The 24,317-nt window shown below is 43.1% G+C and overlaps 1 protein-coding gene across 2 annotated transcripts in view; it reads left to right on the forward strand.

The window, feature by feature from the left end:
- Window positions 1-22,556, forward strand: part of LOC129822772 (plexin domain-containing protein 2-like) — a 178,813-nt gene extending 156,257 nt beyond the window's left edge. The window contains exons 12-14 of one of the 2 annotated variants that reach the window (XM_055881169.1): window positions 9,830-9,868; window positions 20,762-20,925; window positions 22,418-22,556. In XM_055881169.1, the coding sequence (XP_055737144.1) occupies window positions 9,830-9,868; window positions 20,762-20,925; window positions 22,418-22,537 (323 nt within the window). In that variant the 3' untranslated portion in view covers window positions 22,538-22,556. The remainder of the gene's footprint in view (window positions 1-9,829; window positions 9,869-20,761; window positions 20,926-22,417) is intronic. The other variant, XM_055881170.1, reaches the window with a different exon arrangement.
- The last annotated feature ends 1,761 nt before the right edge of the window (window positions 22,557-24,317 follow it).

Here is a 24,317-nt window from a genome sequence, read left to right on the forward strand (position 1 = left end):
CATCCCGACCTGTTCATTACTATGGGACACAGCGGCAATCGGATTTCAATATTGCGACAATGTTGCAAATGTCTAGATCTGTTTTACGATGGAGATCAAGTTTATGAGTTGCATGGCTGGGCCAATGAGACAGTAGTAGTGGTGGTTATGGTGGTGGTGGTGGTACTGCATTGCTAGGTAACAACATAAACAATGGCACTTCTTATGAATGTGCTGGCCATGTGTATGTTGTCTAGTATATCCCGGGCAGGATAGACTCTGACAATGGGAATTCCAAACCAGCCGTTGTATAAAACGAACATAAATGGAGTCACACTATCTGAAATTGTCCAATGAGAAAAGCTTGTTTTCCGATGCAAATGTTTTGCTACAGTGAGTCTCAATGCACACAACCCTGAGACTACCTTCGAACAGAAGGGTAGGCTAAGAATATGTGATGGATGTGCTGTTGGGACGTTAAGCAAAACAAAGTACCCAGTACATTTCCTCAGCCACTCCTCAGTAAAAGGCACATGACAGCCTGCTTGGGGTTTGTCAAAAGGCACCTAAAGGACTCTCAGACCATGAGAAACAAGATTCTCTGGCCTGATGAAACCAAGATTGAACTCTTTGGCCTGAATGCCAAGCGTCACGTCTGGAGGAAACCTGGCACCATCCTTACGGTAAAGCATGGTGGATGCAGCGTCATACTGTGGGGATGTTTTTCAGCGGTAAGGACTGGGAGACTAGTCAGGATCGTGGGAAAGATGAACGGAGCAAAGTACAGAGATATTCTTGATGAAAACCTGCTCCAGAGCTCTCAGGACCTCAGACTGGGGCGAAGGTTCACCATCCAACAGGACAATGACCCTAAGCACACAGCCAAGACAATGCAGGAGTGGCTTCGGGACAAGTCTCTGAATATCCTTGAGTAGCCCAGCCTGAGCCAAGCTTGAAGCATCATACCCAATATGACTCAAGACTGTAATCGCTGCCAAAGGTGCTAAAACAAAGTACTGAGTAAAGGATCTGATTTCTTATGTAATATTTCCATTTTGATACATTTTCAAACATTTCTAAAAACCTATTTTTGCTTTGTCATTAGGAGCCTAGTTAGTTAAGCCACAGAAAAAGACAGGAACCTTTTTCAGACGAGTGCTCCGATTTCAGAGCACTCGTCTGAGTGTGCCAGAGCGCAGAATAACTGACAGAATTTACAGAATAACTGACGGAACACCCGTTGAATATGGCCGGTGTCAGAAAACGTTGGCAAAAAAGCGTACTTAAAACCTGTTAAGGCTAGGGGGCGCTGTTGTCACTATTTATGGAAATCGTGTAATTTTTGAAACGGCTTCCTACAAACTTCTTGATCGTACAATATGCATATTATTATTATTATTGGATAGAAAACAGTCTATAGTTTTTATAGCCGTTGAAATTTTGTCTCTAAGTGGAACAGAACTCATTCTACAGCAATTTCCCTGACATGGAGTCAGATTTCACACATTTTGGCCCCTGTTCTGGAGTCAGTTTTAAGGCCACTGTTATTCCTATGAGTATATGGACACTGATTATGTCTTCCCCTGGATGCCTTTACGTGATGACGCTTTGAATGGTATCGATTGCCCAATCACAGCCACTATAAATGAAAAAATCCTGTAGGTAGGAACTCTTTTCTAGGTGCGTCATGCGCGCGGAGGATACCGACCTACTGTTTTTCCAAGCATTAGTGTAGCCAGTTATATTTCTCCGGTCATATTTTTACTCGTTATAGGAGTTAAAAACATCATAAGGTAGTTAATTTAAAGCGTTTTATAGCAATTTATATCCGTTTAGTGCGATTTTGGGACATTTATTTCTGAGCCACTGTGAATCTCTGGGCACCGTTCCAGTTCATGCCGAACGCAATGTGCATTTCTGCATGGCAAGAGGACAGCTTTCGACCAAAAGACGATTAGACCCAAGAAAGGATACTTTGACCAAGATTCTGATGGAAGAACAGCTCAAAGTAGGAACAATTTATTATGATAAATCGTGTTTCTGTCGAAAAATGTTAGTGGCTTAGGACGCCATCTTTTTTGACGTAGCTTCGCTTGGCGCAAACTGTATTGAAAAGTAAGGATAATTTAAAAAATGTAATTCCGCGATTGTATTAAGAATTAAATTGTCTATCAATCGCTGTCCACCCTATATTTTTTAGTCACGTTTATGAGTATTTATGTATACGACTAGATCACTGTCTAATATGGCGCACGACATTTTCTGACCAGCTGGGCTACTTTTCTCATTGTCTAACCATGATTTTGGTGGCTAAATATGCACATTTTCGAACAAACTGTATATGTATGTTGTAATGTGATGTTACAGGAGTGTCATCTGAAGAATTCTGAGAAGGTTAGTGAAAAAATTAATATATTTTGGCGATGTTTACGTTATCGCTCTCTTTGGCTAGAATCAATGCTGGGGTAATGTTTGCACATGTGCTATGCTAATATAACGATTTATTGTGTTTTCGATGTAAGACACTTAGAAAATCTGAAATATTGTCTGTATTCACAGGATCTGTGTCTTTCGATTAGTGTATGCTGTGTATTTTTACGAAATGTTTGATGATTAGTAGTTAGGTAAACACGTTGCTCATTGTAATTATTCTAGTCCATTTGTGACGGTGGGTGCAATTGTAAACTATGACATCTACCTGAAATATGCACATTTTTCTAACAAAACCTATCCTATTACATAAATATGTTATCAGACTGTCATCTGAGGAGGTTTTTTCTTGGTTAGTGGCTATCAATTTCTTAGTTTAGCCGAATTGGTGATAGCTACTGGTGTTGGTGGACAAAGAAAAGATGGTGGATTATGCTAATGTGTTTAGCTAATAGATTTACATCTTTACATATTGTGTCTTCCCTGTAAAACATTTTAAAAATCGGACATGTTGGCTGGATTCACAAGATCTGTGTCTTTCATTAGCTGTATTGGACTTTAATGTGTGAAAGTTAAATATTTAAAAAATATATATTTTTTGAATTTCGCGGCTCTGCCTTTTCAGTGGGGGTGGGGGGGGGTGCCGCTCGCGGCACCCCGGGGCTAGACAGGTTAAATTGTTGCCAACAACACAGTTGCAGTCACCAATGCTCTGGATAACAGAAAAACAGCCTAACCAGCTCTGCTCGGGCCAGTAAAATGGTCAGAGTGAGTTGTTCTCTCATTTGTGTCTGGAAGTAGCTAGCAAGCTAGCCAACGTTAGCCAGTTAGCTTGGGTGCTTGACTGCATGTAAAATGGTCAGAGTGAGTTGTTCTCTCATTTGTGTCTGGAAGTAGCTAGCAAGCTAGCCAACATTAGCCAGTTAGCTTGGGTGCTTGACTGCATGTAAAATGGTCAGAGTGAGTTGTTCTCTCATTTGTGTCTGGAAGTAGCTAGCAAGCTAGCCAACATTAGCCAGTTAGCTTGGGTGCTTGACTGCATGTAAAATGGTCAGAGTGAGTTGTCTCTCATGTGTCTGAAAGTAGCTAGCAAGCTAGCCAACGTTAGCCAGTTAGCTTGGGTGCTTGACTGCATGTAAAATGGTCAGAGTGAGTTGTTCCCTCATTTGAGTCTGGAAGTAGCTAGCAAGCTAGCCAACATTAGCCAGTTAGCTTGGGTGCTTGACTGCTGTTAGGTCGGATCAACCCGACTCCTCGCCCAGAGCGTCCAGTGTGCGCTCTGAACGCTCCGAGGGCGAAACGCTCAGATTTTACGAATAGACAATCTGACAACGCTCTGAATGCACACTATGGCACTCCAGATTGAATTGACGAACACCCCCGTAGTATAAACCAGCCTTTAGTCTTGAAATCTTTGGTTGTTTAGTACATGGCCTCACATGTGAATCCTTAAAGAGCTGGGTGGGACTAAAGCTTAAGAGGGTGTGAACGATGCTGAATGGGTGTAGACAAAGAAGAGCTCTTCAGTAGGTGCACCAAAACATTCAAGGGCCATTTTCTCAAAAGTGAGGTTTATCAATGTTCAAAGCGGAATTACTTACACTACAGTTGAGGAACAATGGGTATGATACTACTTGTATCCAATGTAAAAAACACAATCTCAAATTTTGATACATAAGACCGAATCAAGCCGGTCGGTAACATGTGGAAAAAGTCAAGGGGTCTGAATCCTTCCCGAATGCTCTGTAAAACGTCTCTGCCTCTTTCACTGTTTCTTCAGTAATAGAACTGTCCGGATTGTTTTCCTTGAGCACCAAATGCACACTGGATGGCAACAAATGATGCAGGGCATGCAAGCTGTGTTTTACCCAGCTAAACAATGCAGATTGAATTTGGACAGCATCTCTAAAATCTTAAAGACATGCATCCACACAGAGAAATAATTGTGATCATTCCTTTCTTTCCTGCTGATGTCAGGAGAAACGGTGAAGTTCTCCTTCGAAGTGGCGCAGCGGTCTAAGGCACTGCGTCTCAGTGCTCGAAGCGTCACTACAGACACCTTGGTTCGATTCCAGGCTGTATCACAACCGGCTGTGATTGGGAGTCCCATAGGGCGGCGCACAATTGGCCCAGCATCGTCCAGGTTTGGCCGGTGTAGGCCGTCATTGTAAATTAGCATTTGTTCTTAACTGACTTGCCTAGTTAAATAAAGGTTCAAGTTGAACACGCATTCCAAATGGCACCCTATTCCCTCCCTATGTTGTGCACTACTATTGACCAAGGCCCATCGGGAATAGGGTGCTATTTGAGGCGCACCCTGAAATGATTACAGCTATTTACACTTCATTGCCCTGATGTTAAGGGAAATTAAAACGTCAAGCCACGTATGTATTGAAACAAATAGCTAATTCATCTTCATCAGCTTAACATATTACCCACACACGGTACTGACTTGAATATTCGATGTCTGTAATTCACTTCAACGGTACCATTCATCTTCCCCGTAAAAAGTAATATGTTCAATTTAATGTCCCTGTCACTATCTGCACAATCACATTATGCACTTTAATCATGACTAAAAGCCTATGCAGGGTGTACTTTCTGGCCGGTAACTGGTACATCCTGAAGTTAATTGACTAATGTGTTAATGGGTTGGGATGACTGGGAGATACACAAAGCCTACACTGTGCTAATGGACAACTTATGATCTCAGGGACCCACTCTTGCTAACGCCCAAGAGAAAGAGGTGTAGACAGCTGATTATGTCAAATTCATTATAATATGTAACAGCTTGCATTGTCTACGGGTGCGGATGACTGATGGTGTATTATAGGAATGCGCCAATTGTCACGGCTGTTAGCTTCTTGGGGCTGCAATCCCGTTAACGGGATGATATGACAACAGCCAGTGACAGTGCAGGGCGCCAAATTCAAAACAACAGAAATCTCATAATTAAAATTCCTCAGACATACATGTGTCTTATACCATTTTAAAGGTAATCTTGTTGTTAATCCCGCCAAAGTGTCCGATTTCAAATATGCTCTTCAGTGAAAGCACCACAAACGATTGTTAGGTCACCACCAAACCACAATAAGCACAGCCATTTTTCTTCGTCAGATGACACTCATAGGACTTCATGTTACACAATACATGTATGTTTTGTTTGATAAAGTTCATATTTATATACAAAAATCTGAGTTTACATTGGCGCGTTACATTCACCAGTTCCAAAAACATCCAGTGATTTTGCATAGCCACATCGTTTCAACAGAAATACTCATCATAAATGTAGATCATAATACAAGTTATACACATGGAATTATAGATATACCTCTCCTTAATGCAATCGCTGTGTCAGATTTCAAAAAAACTTTACGGAAAAAGCAAAGCATGCAATAATCTGAGATGGCGCTCAGAACAATAGTCAAATTAGCTGCCATGTTGGAGTCAACAGAAACCAGAAATTACATGATAAATGTTCCCTTTGATGATCTTCACCAGAATGCACTCCCAGGAATCCAAGGTCCACAATAAATGTTTGTTTTGTTCGATAATGTCTGTTATTTATGTCCAAATACCTCCTTTTGTTAGGCGTTTGATATACATATCCAAACGCTCGTTCTGGTCGAGCGTTACTTCGGACAAAAACTTCAAAAAGTTATAGTACAGGTCGAAGAAACATTTCAAACTAAGTACAGAATCAATCATTAGGATGTTTTTATCAAACATCTTCAATGAAGTTCCAACCGGAGAATTCCTTTGTGTCTTAAGGAGGAACGGAACGCAAGTGGAGATCATGTGGAATGCGAGTGACCAGAAAATGGCTGACTGCCAGTTCATTCTGTTCTTATTCAGTCCCACAACACAGTAGAAGCCTCATTCAAATTTCTATAGACGGTTGACATCTAGTGGAAGCCCTAGGAAGTGCAACTTCATTCATATCTCAAGGGGATTTCAATGGGAACTGTTGAAAACCTACCAACCTCAGATTTCTCACTTCCTGTTTGGAGTTCTCCTCAGGTTTTTGCCTGCCATATGAGTTCTGTTATACTCACAGACATCATTCAACCGTTTTAGAAACTTCAGAGTGTTTTAATAATAATATGCATATATTAGTAACTGGGACTGAGGAGCAGGCCGTTTACTCTGGGCACCTTTCATCCAAGCTACTCAATACTGCCCCTGCAGCCATAAGAAGTTAACAGAATAGGACCAAGGTGCAGCGTGGTGAGCGTACATTTTCTTCTTTATTCGAAATGACGCCGACAAAACAATAAACAATACAAAACCAAACCGTGAAGCTTAAGGCTATGTGCCATAACAAAAGTCAACTTCCCACAAAGACAGGTGGGAAAAAAGGCTACCTAAGTATGGTTCCCAATCAGAGACAACAATAGACAGCTGTCCCTGATTGAGAACCATACCCGGCCAAAACATAGAAATAGAAAATGATAGAAACACAAAACATAGAATGCCCACCCCAACTCACGCCCTGACCAAACCAAAATAGAGACATAAAAAGGAACTCTAAGGTCAGGGCGTGACACCATTGTAGGACTATGCAACCACAATGAGGAAGGTTAGATTGAGGGATGTAGACTGTGTCCCAAATGACATACATATGGCACTCTATACATACATATATACACTCTTACAAAAAAGGTGCTATCTAGAACCTTAAAGGATTCGTCGACTGTCCCCATAGGAGAACCCTTTGAAGAACTGTTTTTGGTTGCAGGTAGAACCGTTTTGGGTTCCATGTAGAACCCTTTCTACAGAGGATTCTACATGGAACTCAAAAGGCTTGAACCAAAAAGGGTTCTCCTATGGGGACAGCCAAATAACCCTTTTGGAACCCTTTTTATAAGAGTGTAGTAGTTTAATGCAGAGTGGTAAAGCAGAAGAATTCAGTGTGCTCTCTGACATTCATAATAGTTCATATGGTAAGGTTCTCTTTGGTTTCCCAGACTTGTGGAATTGATGAAAAGATGAAGGCTAAACCTGTAGCCTGCAGTAACCTGTGGGTTCTGGGTTAGATGGTTCTAGATCCGGCTCCAGTCGGCGATGATCTCTAAAGCAGATGCCCTAGGTTTTGGCTCTCAGTACCCCACACTACACAAACTCTGACTTCCAGCTATACTTTTCACTGTTCTAAAGTAATAATTTTAGGATTATGTCCTAGGATTCCGTATGGCTTTCCACTGCGAGGGCAGGTTTTCATTTCATGGATGTGAGGGCAGGTTTTCATTTCATGGATGTGAGGGCAGGTTTTCATTTCATGGATGTGAGGGCAGGTTTTCATTTCATGGATGTGAGGGCAGGTTTTCATTTCATGGATGTGAGGGCAGGGTTTCATTTCATGGATGTGAGGGCAGGGTTTCATTTCATGGACGTGAGGGCAGGTTTTAATTTCATGGACGTGAGGGCAGGTTTTAATTTCATGGACGTGAGGGCAGGTTTTCATTTCATGGACGTGAGGGCAGGTTTTCATTTCATGGACGTGAGGGCAGGTTTTCATTTCATGGACGTGAGGGCAGGTTTTCATTTCATGGATGTGAGGGCAAGTTTTCATTTCATGGGTGTGAGGGCAGGGTTTCATTTCATTCTCCTAATCTCTGTTTTATATTTAGTGTTTCAGTCCTTGACCTTTTCCCTCTTATGCTCTCCTTGGTAGGTATAACTTCTCTCAGCCAATGTTAGAGGCAATCTGGGATTTGAAAAACAACAAAGCTCATGAGGCATCTATAAATTATATTCTTCAAAAATCAATCGCTATATATCATTAATTTAAAAAATCCCAAAATGGAGGTACTAATCCCAGTTTGCCCCTTTTTAAAGACGTTCCCTCAGTGAGGTGGAGGTGGTGATGTGAGCACAGATGCCTTGAATGCGGGAAAGAGGTGGAGAGAAGTGTGAGAGAGGTCCAGCTGAGAGACGAAAACAAACCCCAACGATTCTGGAGGTCAAACACGCTGAGGAGCAGGGGTGTGAGCTGCGAACAGATGTGGTGTGTGTGTGTGTGCGTGCGTGCGTGCGTGGCTATGTGTGTGAGACTGTGTGTGTGTGTGTGTTAGCATAAAAAAAACAGGAGGTCTGTCTGTCTGTGGTATGTGCCGTGAAGCTGACACACAGAAAGAGCCTCACACTTCTTGACAAGCACGGAGGATCAGTTTTCTGATCCGCCCCAGTCTCCTCAGCTGTAGAGGTCCAAGGTCAAGTCAGACTGGATACTGGGAGGCAATGGTGAGGTGTGGGCAGCTCTCTGTTCCCTCCCACTTCCTAACACTGTTCATTCTTTAATACTGTAATACTGTATCCTGTATGTGTTCAGATACTGTGTGATGCGGCTTTGAGGAATCTTCACTGTCACAGTTTAATGTCATCCTCTGATAAATGTTCATATTCATGACACTGGCACAGGATTGGTAATCGAGTTTGATTTCCTGCCTCGCTGTCATACACCTTATCTCATAGACCGTGGCATTTCTTAGACTAGGAAATTATTCTAGGGAATGGTTGCATGCATTAAATTATCTTTGATTATCTTTGATCATTGAGATGGTGCAATGGCACCCATAGCATTTCACCGGCTCATGTAGAGTATGTGGCAAATTGACATAATGTGGATCCTATATAAATTCATATCACACCTCTCACAGTGAATTTAAATGTTTCATAGTTGCTTAACCCCAGGCTGCTTCTTACTCTTGCATTATGCAAGAAAAATTCAGACATTGAGTAAATTCACTTTTCAAATGAAGATGATCTAGTAATGAAATATAAACTGGAAAGTAAAAGTTACATTTGTCTATAAACCTGTGTAATAATCGCTAATGATTATTTTGGAATATCTGATTCACATTCTTTACCAGTATTGAGGTTAATAGTGGTTGTTGTTGTCAGGCAGCTCTGAGCTGTGGGCATAGAGATCCGATAATTCATATAACAGACATAGGGATTCTGTATGTAATACTCTGGCTGTGGGGATATTCACAAACCACAGACAAAACAGAGGTCATAATGAGGTCATCTCTCTCTCTCTCTCTCTCTCTCTCTCTGTCTCTGTCTCTGTCTCTGTCTCTGTCTCTGTCTCTGTCTCTGTCTCTGTCTCTGTCTCTGTCTCTGTCTCTGTCTCTGTCTCTGTCTCTGTCTCTGTCTCTGTCTCTGTCTCTGTCTCTCTCTCTGTCTCTCTCTCTCTGTCTCTCTCTCTCTCTCTCTCTCTCTCTCTCTCTCTCTCTCTCTCTCTCTCTCTCTCTCTCTCTCTCTCTCTCTCTCTCTCTCTCTCTCTCTCTCTCTTCTCTCTCTCTCTCTCCTCTCTCTCTCTCTCTCTCTCTCTCTCTCTCTCTCTCTCTCTCTCTCTCTCTCTCTCTCTCTCTCTCTCTCTCTCTCTCTCTCTCTCTCTCTCTCTCTCTCTCTCCAGATGACACCAAGATTGCTCTGCATCTTAAAGACAATGGAGGTAAGCCTCTGTTTTCCCATCCTATATATCCCCTTCCCTGTTCCTTTGACTATTCAGTTGTTGTGTTTTTCCTGTGTAGATGCATGTTGCGTTTATATCCGGGGCTCTGTTTACATCCAAGGCTGCTGTCTGTGTATTTACTGCTGACAGATTGCTCTGCTTTCTGGGGAGGACAGGCCAAGGGAAGGAGCAGCTCATTGAGGCAGTGGTGAAGCACCTCATCCAGAGGCTGATTTGAAATGGCTAACTATACCAAGTTTTGGGATTGGACTGATCAATCATGGTGTCTGTGTGTGTGTCCCCCGAAATGGCAGCCTAATCCCTTTATAGTGCACTACTTTTGACCAGGGCCCATAGTGGTCCACTACATAGGGAATAGGGTGCCATTTGGGATGCAGCCTTTGTGGGTGTTAGAGAGGGAGAGTGGGTCATAGTTGCCTTTGGAACACGAGAGATTCATAGTTGAAGGAACGCCATCAACATACACGCAGACTGAAGCTCAATGTGAATGTCAGCAAGTTCTTGGAACCACTGCTCTCAGAACTGGTGCGATTAACCCAAATTAAAACATCCTTAATTTGCCCTCGTTGCCTCCGAATTAAATAAATAGAACTATGAAAAACCACAATTTGGAGTGCGGACCCTTGACAAATGAACTCAATGTCATCAGGAATTTAAGGGGGATTCCAGTATGAGGGGTATTTCAGAAGAGGCGGGTGTGGTCAACAATCTCACACACATTTCCATTTCAACAGGATGTAGGTACTACTGGTATATGGTCGACTCTGCTACGCACACACCTCTCCACAGCAGGTTATCTATTTAACAAAATTAAATGTTTAAATAACATTTTCTGCTGATTAGCTACACCCACACTGTGTGTGTGTGTGTGTGTGAGAGAGAGAGAGAGAGAGAGAGAGAGAGTGTTAGACTGACATTTGAATTCCAAAATTAGTCTCAACTCCATCACTTCGTGAGTAAACCACACAAATATTTCATTTCCTCCCAGAGAGGAATTGGAAATCTGTGTCTCTTATCGTCCTTACCCAAACATTGCCTATCTCACTCGCTGGCTCGTGGCACAGCCTCTTCCCAGATGTCGGACAAGACGAAATCTCTGCGTGCCCATTTTCATTTGGGAGAAACCAGACCTGTTTCACAGGATGCGTCCCAAATGGCACCCTTTGCTCTGTAGCGCGCACTACTTTAGACCAGGGCTCATAGGCTCTGGTCAAATGTAGTGCACTATGCAGGGAATATGGTGCCGTTCGGGACCTAATCACTGTGTGGGAAGCGTGCTGGGAAAGGATTTGGGCCTACGGTGAAAGCCAAAGGGGATGGAGGGAATGAGCCAGTGTGATCATACTGAAACCACAGAGCCGAAGGCTGCTGCAGCCCAAACCACACCATGTCTTTAGGTGCACACTGCATGTGACCGATTACAACCACAAACCAGCCATGTGACTATATGGAGAGGCTGTCTAAAGTAATGGTGGCTATTGGCTTGGCTGGTGTAGCGCTAATGCCGCAGACTCCAGCACACGTCTAGGTTGAACAGCATAAGTTGGCAACAGGTCTACGGCCTCTAGCTTTTCCCACTGTCATCCACTCTCACCATCTGTTCAATAGCATTTGAAAACACTACACGACATATGTACGCAGTACTTCGAGTGACGTTAGCTGTGGATTTAGAATTGGACATCTCGTGCATCTCATCCGCTCCACTCTGTACCCGTCGTCTCTCTGCAGCGCCGCCTAGCTTTGCGCTTGGACACACGTTCATATTTTAGCGGGATCTCTAGCAGATCCAGCAGTGTGCGTGTCCTTCCACCTTGGGAAACACGGGAGCACGGCAGAAAACGCTAAGGCGATTAGCCCCGGCTAAGTGATAAGATGAGGGAAAATCAGGACGCGCCCTACGGTCTCACTGCAGAGGCCACTCGAAGGAAGACAGGACACTCCTTATCCTCCAAGCAAGATGAGAAGAAGTATCTCTCCCTTGGTCCACTGTATCATGCACTATTGGCCCTGGCCAAAAGTAGGGCTATATAGTGAATACAATGCCATTTGGGAGACTATGTGTTGATTAGCTTCGCTAGGCACGTTAGCCAGGTGAGAGGATGGCTGTGGCCCTGTGACACCGTGCTGTCAGTAATGTGGCGGTAAAAGCGTAGCGTGGTCTGTGTCCACGCGGTCATTCAGTTCATCTTCTCTGCCCAACCTCTGTGTTTTGCTGTCTGAAGGCTAAGTAAGTACAGCAGGTTTTATGTGCTGAGAACGTTTATGAGGAGAATGCTGATTGGTTGACCATAGGGAGATGGTTCGAACTCCAGCCATGACCCCCCACAGTCCCAGTCCCATTCATGTAGCTGTGTCCTGATGTGACTTTGCTTCATTATACTGCAGAAACCGATGTAACCTTGATTTCAATGGCTGCTTTGCAAATAGCACCCATATATAGTGCACTACTTTTGAACAGAGCCCTATATAGAATAAATAAGGTGCCACTTGGAACACGACCCATACCTTTCAAAGCCATGCATGCAGTGTTAAAGGCATAGTCATCCACTTTCATGATCGAGACACTGACTATGTTTTTCAGGCTATTGTTTTTGCCAGCTGAAAGCTGTGTGACCCGATGTGGATTCATTCACACCCCTGTCTCTGCCGCCAAATGGCTTAGATGTGCCTCTTGCTTACCCACACCCAAGGAAATCTCCTTCCACCCCTCCAAGAGATGAGACCAGATTAAACTGTCAGTCAGATGAAACTTGGGTCTGTGTCCCAAAGGGCACCCTACTCCCTATAGAGTGCACTACTTTTGACCAGAGCCCTGTGAAATGCCCCTAATGGGCCCTGGTCAAGCGTAGTGCACTATATAGGGTGCCATTTGGGACACTTTCCACAGCAGTAGACTGGTCTGTGAGGTTGTTATGGGGTTGTTGGTTAGCCACGCTGGGCTGTTGATTTCTCTTCCCTTCTCACTCTGAGCACTGGGCAGGAGACCCTTGCAAACACTTCAGACCAACAGCCTAGCCGCTACTGCGGAGCAGCTGCCTCCAACTGTGTGAGGCTTGGCAGTTGGACTCTGTACTTTTCTCCCAAACACAGACAAATTGCCTTCCAGGGAAAAAAGTGAGAAAATAAAGGAGGGTTCCAGCTCTAGTTTCACTGCTGGTGGTGTATTTTGGGCGTCAGTTAATATTTCTAGACAGTTTAGGTTTTATGACGTAGTTGAAAGGGGATTTTTGCTTGAACCAAATGGGTCATACACCTCCTGCTAATGAGAAGGGGATGAATGCGAAATGAGTCAATGAGGGACTGATGAAGGGTTTGCCCGATTCATTCTAACACAGTGGCTAAGACATTTTGTAAGGAGAGATTTTGAGTAGTGCTGTGGTGGGGGTGAAATCGTTATGCTCTGAGACTAAGGGCTCACACAAACACTGTGTCTCAAGCGCTCTCTCATGCATGCACGCGCACACTCACACGCACACAAACACACTTATCCATCCACACACGATAAAAGTCCCAATCCTAGGAACATATACATTACACATAGACATTGAGTACAGTTTCTGTTAATGTACAGTAGGCTACCTGCTTATGTTTTGGTGTTCTATAAGGCTAGCATAGTCCTAAATAAATAGTGGGTTTGGATGGTCGGGGCAGCGGTGTTAACAGCACCATAAAATCCCTGTACAAGACCCATTTAACTCTACACTCTTAGAAAAAAGGGTTCCAAAAGTGTTCTACGGCTGTCCCCATAGGAGAACCCTTTTTGGTTCCAGGTAGAACCCTTTTGAGATCCAACTAGAACCCTCTGTGTAAAGGGTTCTACATGGATCTCAAAAGGGTTCTACCTGGAACCAAAAATGGTTCTTCAAAGGGTTCTCCTATGGAGATACGTAGCTGAATAACCCTTTCAGATTTTAGATAGCACCTTTTTTCTAAGAGTGTAGAAAGGCGGAGTGAGCAATTTTGACCCATCATGAATTTAACATTGAAATATCTCTTCCATTTTTAGTCAGTGACTTTTCCTAAGGAAGTCTATTTAACATGTTAGTGTGTTGATATCACAAGTTGATATCACAAGCAGAATTTGTGTTACAAGCCGTTTTAAGAGGACATGGAAAATACAGGTCACATACAGGTAAGACGTTTTGACTTCCATTTATACTGAACAAAAAATATATATATATACACTGAACAAAAAAAAAATATATATACACTGAACAAAAAATATATATATATACACTGAACAAAAAATATATATACACTGAACAAACAACAAAATATATATACACTGAACAAAAAATATATATACACTGAACAAAAGAAATATAAACGCACATAAACGCAGCACCTTCTAAAGTGTTGGTCCCATGTTTCATGAGCTGAAATAAAAGATCCCAGAAATGTTCCATACGCACAACAAGCTTATTCCTCTCAAATGTTGTACATTCATTTGTTTACATCCCTGTTAGTGAGCATTTCTCCTTTGCCAAGATAATCCATCCACCTGACAGGTGTTGTGAGGGTAGACGGTGGTGACGAGAAGCAAGTACAGGGAGTGAACATTTAATGAAACACGGACATGAACAGAATACGGACAGCGTCTGGACAGGGGAAAACAAAACGACATTACTGCTAACACCGGGATGAAACAGAGGAAACAGACCGATATAGGGAAGGCAATCAAAACGTGAAGGAGTCCAAGTGAGTCCAATGAGCGCAGATGCGCATAATGATGGTGACAGGTGTGCGTAATGAAGGGCAGCTTGGCGCCTTCGAGTGCCAGAGAAGAGAAGTGGGAGCAGGCGTGACAGTACCCCCCTCTAGCACCTGGGAGAGCCTAATGGGCTGGCCAAGGCGCGGAAGCCCGACGAGCCGGCTGAGGCGTGGGAGCCTGAGGAGCTAGCTGAGGCACCCCCTGGTTCCTACGGCAGCGGCACCTGAGGCATGACGCGGGATGGGTGCCTGCCGAGCCAACCGAGGCAAGGAAACCTCTCGAAGCCAGCAAAGGCGTGGAAGCCCGACGAGCCAGCTGAGGCACCCCCTGGTTCCTACGGCAGCGGCACCTGGACCCGACGTCACCAACAAAACAAAAAACAAAAACTTCCCTGAAGCTTCGAATATGGGTATCAGCATTCTGAGAGTACAGACGCTGGAGACGAGAAGCAAGTACAGGGAGTGAACATTTAATGAAACACGGACATGAACAGAATACAGACAGCGTCTGGACAGGGGAAACAAAACGACATTACTGCTAACACGGGGATGAAACAGAAGAAACGGATATAGGGAAGGAAATCAAAACGTGAAGTCCAGGTGATGCCAATGAGCACCGATGCACATAATGATGGTGACAGGTGTGCGTAATGAAGTGAGCCTGGCACACTCGAGCACCAGAGAGTGGATTTTTATTTATTTATTTAACCTTCTATTTAACTAGGCAAGTCGGTTAAGAACTAATTCTTATTTACAATGACGGCCTACCCTGGCCAAACCGGGACGACGCTGGGCCAATTGTGCACCGCTCTATGGGACTCCAAATCACGGCCGGATGTGATGCAGCATGGAAGCGGGAGCAGGCGTGACAGGTGTGACATATCAAGAAGCTAATTAAACAGTATGATCAATCCATAGGTCCACCTTGTGCTGGGGACAATAAAAGGCCACTCCAAAATGTTCCGTTTTGTCGCACAACACAATGCCACAGATGTCTCAAGTTTTGAGGGAGCGTGCAATTGGAATGCTGACTGCAGATCTGTTGCCAGATAATTTGATGTTAATTTCTCTACCATAAGCCGCCTCCGTCGTTTTCGAGAACCGGCCTCACAACCGCAGACCACATGTGTCCACGGGAGGACATCCATATCCGACTTCTTCACCTGCGGGATCGTCTGAGACCAGCCACCCTGACGAAACTGTGGGTTTGCATAACTGAAGAACTTCTACACAAACTGTCAGAAACTGTCTCAGGGAAGCTCCTCACCAGGATCTTGACCTGACTGCAGTTCGGTGTCGTATCTGACTTCAGTGGGCAAATGCTCACCTTCGATGGCCACTGGCACACTGGAGAAGTGTGCTCTTCATAGATGAATCCCGTAAAAGGCGCAATGTGGGCGAGCGGTTTGATGTCACACCAGATACAGACTGGTTTTCTGATCCACGCCCCTACCTTTTTTTGAAGGTATCTGTGACAAACATATTCATATCTTTATTCCCAGTCATGTGAAATCCATAGATTAGGCCCTAATACATTTATTTCAATCGACTGATTTCCTAATACATCAACTTGTATATTTGTGTTTAGTGTAGTATCAGAAAGAGCATATTCTGAAGATTGCCAAATAAGAGATTAGCTCTATTTCAAAATGTAACTTTTTCCAAGACTTAATCCCACTCCATATCCCTTAATGTAAATTATGTTATTTGCTGGCACTACCAGCTGCTTTGACTACATGAAAAAACACACAAATACAGCAACACTGTGGACGATGTACTATCACATCATTCAGAATGCAAATAAGATTTTTTGGTCTGTATGACTAAGAGATACTCTTTGCAATGACGTTATCTTGATACCTGTAGTACTTTGTTTTCCTTTTAGCTCTCAGCCCTAAACCTGGCACTTTATGGTCCTTGCATGGTTGAATGTGATTACAAGTTACAGATCTTTTTTTGTTTACTCAGCTTTTCGGTCAAAGTGTTACCTGAACTTTTTTGTCGGACCAAACATTGCTCTAACACGAGAAAACGTAGGCAAAAATGATGTGTCAACTAGAAATGATTATTTTGGCATCTTACCTAAAATTTAAAAAAGGCTGTGGAACTGGTTACACGCACACACACGTTTTCTCATGTTGGAGCTAAGTTTGGGACAACTTAAAATGTTCAATTCGGGTAACACTTTGACCGAAAAGCTGAGTAAACCAAAAAAAAACAGTGTAACCAGCTACTTAATAATAATTGGTCGAAACAACTAGATTTGTGGGCTATTTTTTTATTTATTTATTTTTTTACAGTGTATGTTAATTAATCATCAGTGATTGGCCACGCTTTAGCAAACAGGTTTGATTAGCACTCCGGACCTCCCTGTTTTCCTGTGCGATTATGGAGATCAATAAAGCAGAGAGCCATGAGAGAAGGAAGCTGGCTGGGGCACTGATGAGTGGCTAGTCACTAATTAAACCAAAGAAAGAGAACAGAAAAGAAAATAAGAAAAATACTGTAAATATATAAATATATGATCTCAATAAATAAAAAGATCCAGGAAGGAACGTTGCCATAAATCTGTGGGAGATGAGAGATCAAAGCTGTGGCCATTTGTTTTGTAATCACTTCATTAGCTCACTCCTGCTATGATCGATGGGACAGCTGCTGCGACTCTTTCTCTCTCACACACACTGGAATCAGACATAAGAATGTAGAACAGAGTGTTCCAATGTACTTGTTCCATGTGATGCTGTGACTGAGTGAACTGCTTGCCAATGCTATCTTATTATCAGGTTAGTTGTAGTAGTTGTTGTAGTAGTAGTAGTTGTAGTTTTAGTAGTTCTAGTTGTAGTTGTTGTAGTTGTAGTAGTAGTTAATTAAGTGATGATGCCGTCGAAGCCGGTGTTTGCAGGATATATTAGCATGTGTGTTCTTAGGCCCGAGACTAAGTCAAACCATGTCCATATATCCTCCAAACACCGGCTTCGAGGGCATTACCACTTTTATACAATGGGTTACCAGCATATTCAAATAAAAACTGAATTTGTATTAATTTATTCAAATGATTTCAACCTTCCACGAGATATAGTCCCAACACAAATCTAGGGTTGCTACCTAAGCTGGCTTGTCAGTCGTTCGTTCTATCGGTTCGATGGCCAGAGACACAACACATTCGTTAAAGTGTTTTTGTTCCAAATCGATGAGCGCGACCCAGTCGTTCGTTCTAAATGTTCCGTTGCCATGATGGCTGGCAACATTCTCATCCCTTGCTTGCTAGCTAGCCAACTTTGGCGAACACAGTCACGTCAAACAGCGCAGTCAAAATAACAGCAAAGGAGCTGCATTTGCGTTTGTTTAAGCTGTTTTCTAGTGATTCATTGTGGACACATCCATAAAAATGAGCTAATGATGCGCGATTTCACCAGGCATAGAACATTTGCTCTCACCCTGGGTAGGGCTTGAACAGTTTTGTAAAGAAGAATGGTGAAATATTGCCATATCTAGGTGTGCAAAGTTGGTAGAGACCTATCATAACAGACTCATTGCTGTAATTGCTGCCAAAGGTGCTTCCACCAAGTATTAACTCAGGGGGTTGGAGACTTATCCAATTATGACATTTCAGTTTTGTATTTTTAATATATTTTTTCACAATAAAAATGAATTATAAGTGGAGTATGGTGTGTAGATAAGTGGAAAATCCTTTAAATGGATAAAACTCAGGCACTGACACAACAAAATGCGAAAAAAGTTCAAGGTTGTGTAAACTTTGTATAGGCACTGTATATCAGTTCTTAGCTATATTCTGGGAATGTTCCAAAAAATATATATAATTTGTACACATTAACATCATTAAGCTCAAAATTCTGTTCTCAGAACATGAAGAAAACTTTCCATAAAAACCACAAGAAAACTAAACATTCAGATAATGTTCTAAGAATGTGATTTATAAGCATATACAGTCAGTTCTCAGCATCAACAAAACTCTCACTTTCCTCTATCTTGTTAAGTGTGTTCAGGTGTGTTGACCGCACTGAGTAATTGGCCACAAATGTTTTTAATGAACGTTTGCTTCTTTTGAAAATGGGGTCTGTTTGAATAGACTAAAATGAACAGCTTTGTATGCATAAAAAACATGGCATGTTAGCTCCATCCTGGTGTCGCAGTGGACTAATTCCATGGATAGAGAACCGAAGATCCGAGGTTGGAATTGATTGATCATAAGTCATTGATGCCGTGTCTCAATAAACAAGACATGTGTTTGCATGATTCATGCCTGAGGAAATCTAATTCCATGTGTCCCATCTGTGCTTAGAGTTATAAAAAAAGCATTTATTATTGAAAAATTATGTGAACGTTTTAAGGAAGTTATTTGAAAACTTCCAAATAATTTATCATTTCCATTCTCAGAGCATGAATAAAACCTCCCGGGAAAACTTAAGGAACCAGAGTAAAACGTTTTTCAGAACCTCACTGCATCCAAATAAGAAGCGTTCACTTCTGTTATCAGCACGGTCGCACAACCAATGTGAAACCATAATACAGTGCATTCTCACAACTTCCAAGGAACCAAATGTGCTAACTGTTGACACTGCAGGCCTTAATGCTAAAATCAGTTTTGTTTCTCAAATACGTTTTGGAATACTGACTGTCCAAACAGCGAGTTACAAGTGACCAAATCAGATTTGTGTGCGATAAGACAGCAGTCATTTGCTGACATGGTAATGACAGGTGTGTGCGCAGCGGTCTAGGCTAATTGGTGGCGCGCGTGCTTCCTATCACTCAGAAGTGATGTGGCGAGTTACGGTGACAACAATGCCTGCCATGGACGTTTTCTCGTTACTTTGAATGTTCAAAAAACATAGAGCGAGAAAACCTTTAAAGCCTCAAAGGATAAGATAAAAAAACGAGTCATTTTTGGCTAGCCACAGCAGTGACCTAGCTAGCTAGTTGGCAGTTTAGATTTCAAGCACAGTCATTCACTAATCTGTTTGTAAACAATTAACAAGCAACTTAGCTACCACAAGTTCTTGTCAAACTGTCAACAGAGTAGCTAGCAAGCAACAAGATATGCCAAATAACAGTCTAAAAACCACTTGAGGATCAAATAAACTCGATTTGACCATTCAGAAACAAGTTGCATGGCCAGGAATCAGATTTGTATCCGACTTCAAACCACCTAATAAGGTGGTTTGAAATGTGGCTTGAAATATCCGATTCCATGTGCTTTTTGTCAGTTCAGTCTGCAGGAAAAAGAACAGATTCGAATCGCATATGCAAAAAGTTGGGATTTGAGTCACTTCAAACTGCCAATGTGAACAAGGCTTTAGTGATTCAGAACACATGAATTCACTGGTAGCCAATTAGGCCTTCAAGATGACAGTGCACATTCCTTAAGGCTCTCAGTAGGACAGCCAATCATTATGGAGTCTCCTCTCCATACACCCATCTTATCAAACTGGACTGTCATTACTGAAGAGTGCCTGATAACTTTCGATATCTCCATCCATAGATGCATCTCTCCTCCTATCCAAAAACACCATGAGCTAACCTTGGCTTGGGATTATCTCTTGTGCCTCAGCTGTAGCACATTACTCATGAATAGCTAAACAGGTTACGCCACAACGTTGCTAATCTCCTCCTTCCAGACACTCACACACACACACGCACGTGCGCACACACACACAGGCATTCAAGCGCAGTGTCGGCTAACGGCTGAGCCGGATCCGGAATGTTCCATCGTTTTCAGAAAGAAAGAAAATCTCATGTTAGTTGACGGTAAGGATTAACGGATAATATTCTAGGTTAGTTTTGTTTTTGGAACAATAGGAAAACACAATTAACTTTTCTGGGGTGGGGGGGGGGGGTTGAACTTGAACCTGGCACTTTTCGTTTCTTGCATGGTTCAATGGTTGAGCGGTAATTGCCACCAGAGTAAGTATGATTAGACTGAGGCTGAACAAGGCCGTGCATGATAACATTTGGTCAACTTCATTGTTGATCACAAGCGTCAGGCGTGTTTATTAAGACAGAAGCCCTAGTGACAACAGGAGAAACAGAGACCAGCAGCACCCACGAATGACGAGTGTCCCCTACTGTTCAATAGTAGAAATGCAGTGAAGGGCTGTGTTCAAGAGAGAGATTCTAAAGCGGGTTTTCCTGTGTTACTTCTAGCGATGCCAAAGGAGAGTGCTGCAGAGAGGAAGGACACACACCCACCGCACACTAGCCTGATCCTGGGCATTCTCGTGGTCTTGCTCATCATGGCAGCCGCAGCCCTGGTCACTGTCTACATCTACCACCACCCTACATCAGCCGCAAGCCTCTTCTTCATCGAGGTGAGTCTATAATACCACTATGTGGCTATCTCAACATTCAAACGGTGTGCTGTTCAATCCCTGTGTGCTCCCTTCTCCCTGAATCTCCTCTTCACCTGTCTCTAATGGTGTCTCATATGTCTGTAAAGAAAGCATACAAAATGACTCTCCCCCCAAAAAATGTCAATCAAGCTTATATACAAAGACATGTATTGCTTTGACTTGTCAACAGTCCATAAGTAACCACTGGATTTAGAAGTCCCTTCATTCTGGACTGTCTTTACCGGTTGGTCAGTTATGTCCCCTGAAGTGCCTTAGAACAGCAGGCTGAGACCCATGCTAGCCTAAGGGTAGTAGAGTATTACAACTGCTTGTGAGGGAGTCTCTCTCTCTCTCTGTCTCTCTCTCTGCCTCTCTCTCTGCCTGTCAGGTTTGATTATGATGTGTGCTTTCCTAACCTACCCCAGCAGATGCTTCCTTCCAAGGTCAGGCAATATGTCTGCCAACCACTAGACGCCCGTACGTCAGGGTGGAATAACAAACTACTCCCACTGTGTTTCTCTGTGTGCATACCTAATTACACCCTATTCCCTATTTAGTGCACTACTTTGTCGACAGGGCTCTGGTCAAAAATAGGGCACTATATAGGGAATAGGGTGCCATTTGGGACCAACGCTCTATCAGGCCCTCCACAAAAAAAAAAAAGTAGAGTCATAATCTGGTCAGCGTTCATTACACTTTATCCCTGTTTCTCCAACTCATAAATATGCATGATTACTTTCACAGGGCGCAGGCAGTGAAACATGGCTCCACATGGTTCTTTGATGATAAATGCCTACGAAAGCTTTGGCAATGAATTGGTTTTGGTTTCAGTTGTACCGTTTGGACGTCGTAATGAGACTGATTGATGTTTAAACCTCGAGAAAAATAAATGACAAATGCGTAATCTTCAAGGTCATTATCGCACAACGAGCCAATCCCTCATCAAGGAACAATTTTCTCTGAGAGAATTCAAATGCTTCTCCCTCGGAGCTCTCATCACTCACTGAGTGGTTTAGTACATGGCACATATCAAACGGCGCGAGCGTGTCAATTAATGTCATAACATTTACTCCCAATACATCTGTTTCAATCACGCATACCTAAGAGGTTATTAACTCTGGAAACGCCATATATTATATTCCGCTGTCTGTAATACAATGTGCTCGCTTGTTTCTACCGCTATACATCCATATGTAGCTCCGGGGGGAAGTTCTCCCTAGGTACAGATCTAGGATCAGCTTCCTCCCCCCCTAATCCTAACCTTAACCATTAGTGGGGAAAATGCTAAACTAACCCAGGATCAGCGTTTAGGGGAAACAAGAAGAACGTGACAGCTACAGAGAGAGCTCAGCTGAAATAGGGTGTAGCACAGTGACCTAAACCTGGACACAGGTCAGTAGCATTGCAGACCTTTGGCCTTTGACCCTAGTCTGTCACCTCAATGACCTCTAATCCCTCTCCCCTTTTCCAGAGACGTCCCAGCAGGTGGCCGGCCATGAAGTTCCGGCGAGGGTCCGGTCACCCGGCCTACGCGGAGGTGGAGCCCGTGGGCCAGGAGAAGGAGGGCTTCATTGAGTCTGAGCAGTGCTAAGGGGCATGCGCCGCTCCCCCCCCCCCCCCCCCCCACCCCCCTCCCAATGCGACTGATTGACGCTGGTCTCTTGTTTTGTCGATTCAAACGCTCCCTGTCAATATTGTGAAATGAGATGAGAAAATCGTGGCGGTGTCACTTTGAAATCCCATGCTTTTTTATCTGGTGGTCTGAGAGTAGGCCTTGTGTTTGGTGGACTACCACGGTGAACCTTCAAACCTGGCTTGTTCAACAGAGAGCTGATCTGAGAGCTGCTGAGGGAGGGTCACTGCCAGAGGGACTGTGCTGTGGGGAAACCTTAAACGGATCTCAAGTCAGTTCTTCGTCCAAGCCCAAAGTCTTCGAACACTTCACACTCACGGGGGTGAATGTGACTGACTTCTCGGGGACAGAGGGAAAGTTACGGTGTCATTGAGTGGGTTGTACAGTGTGACTGCCCTACACTGGTGGTGTGTGATGTGAGGGGGGAGTAGTAGGAAGAATTATACAGTATATTTTTCAGAAAGAATACAGAGTATGTGAACAGAGATCTTGGCTTTAAATATTGGTGAGGCTGTATAGGCCTTTATATATCCTTTGGGGTTTTTGCTAATTTACTGTTCATGTTTTATCTGTTGCTTTTTTTTAACTGGGGTTTTATTATTCCTAATCAGTGAGGGGATTTTGTCTTGCTTTCCACTACCATAATAAGGCTTCTTTACCGTAGCTTTTACTCCATAGCGTGGTTCAATAGTGTGATATGCTCCTGCTACTGCCACTCATCCCACCAAGGAGTAGCAGACTTTTGTTGGTATCTCCTTTTTACATAAAGTTTGTTCGATTTTTTAAATTTTTTATGTTGTTTTTTTTACATTGATTTCAGTACTGCCGTGCCATTCTGTCCCTGACTGGAGATTGCTCAACATTCTTTGCACAAAGTTTTTCATGCACTTACATCTTTATTTCATTTGGTACAATTGCAAAATTGCGAGACAGGCGCTTTGTGAGTGTGTGTGGCTGTGTGTATGCATGGTCTAGATGTGAGTGAGCGCGTGTGTGTGTGTCTGTGTGTGTGTATGCATGGTCTAGATGTGAGTGGGCGCGTGTGTGTGTGTCTCTGTGTGCGTGTATGTTTGTGCGCGCATGTTTGTGTGGTTTTTGTGTGATGGGATATCAGCCTGCTTGTAGGTGGGTCAGTTTGAGCTGGTTCTATGTAATTGATACTGAGTGGTTGACCGGAGGTATTTTACATCATTTATTATAAGTTTGGGACATACCTGGTTTGAGTATACCTAGGTTTTGATTTTATGTACACAATGTGGTTTTCAAGTAGTTTGACCCAGGGGCGTCAATTGGGTATGGCAGTCCCCATACCCTAGCTCAATACTAACCATTTAAAATAGGCTACTAAAATCATTCCAATCCCGATTTAAAAGACAAATGCAGTTTAGCAGTATTAGCGGGGTGGCTTTAGGACCAAACATCCCTCGGAGCGGGATGGTGAACAGCACAACATTTATTTTAAAACAGTGTAGAGGTAGAAGATTGCTGTAGATGGCTAGGATGCTAGGTAACTGCCGTTTTACTTGGAATGAAATTAAACTAGAGTTTTTAATCCCAGTTCTGAGCTAGGGCGTCGCAGCTAATTGCTGTATGACGTGTTTGAGGTGAATGAAGCTACAGCAGCTGAGGTGATGATGGCTGGAGTCAATTTCGTTTTTGCTGTTCTCCAAATAGCATTTCTTACTTTTTAAATTGTGTAGAAATGCATTAAATATGTTCGATCCCGGGCTATATCACA

The sequence above is a fragment of the Salvelinus fontinalis genome, chromosome 25, assembly GCF_029448725.1.
Source record: "Salvelinus fontinalis isolate EN_2023a chromosome 25, ASM2944872v1, whole genome shotgun sequence".
Lineage (NCBI taxonomy): Eukaryota > Metazoa > Chordata > Actinopteri > Salmoniformes > Salmonidae > Salvelinus > Salvelinus fontinalis.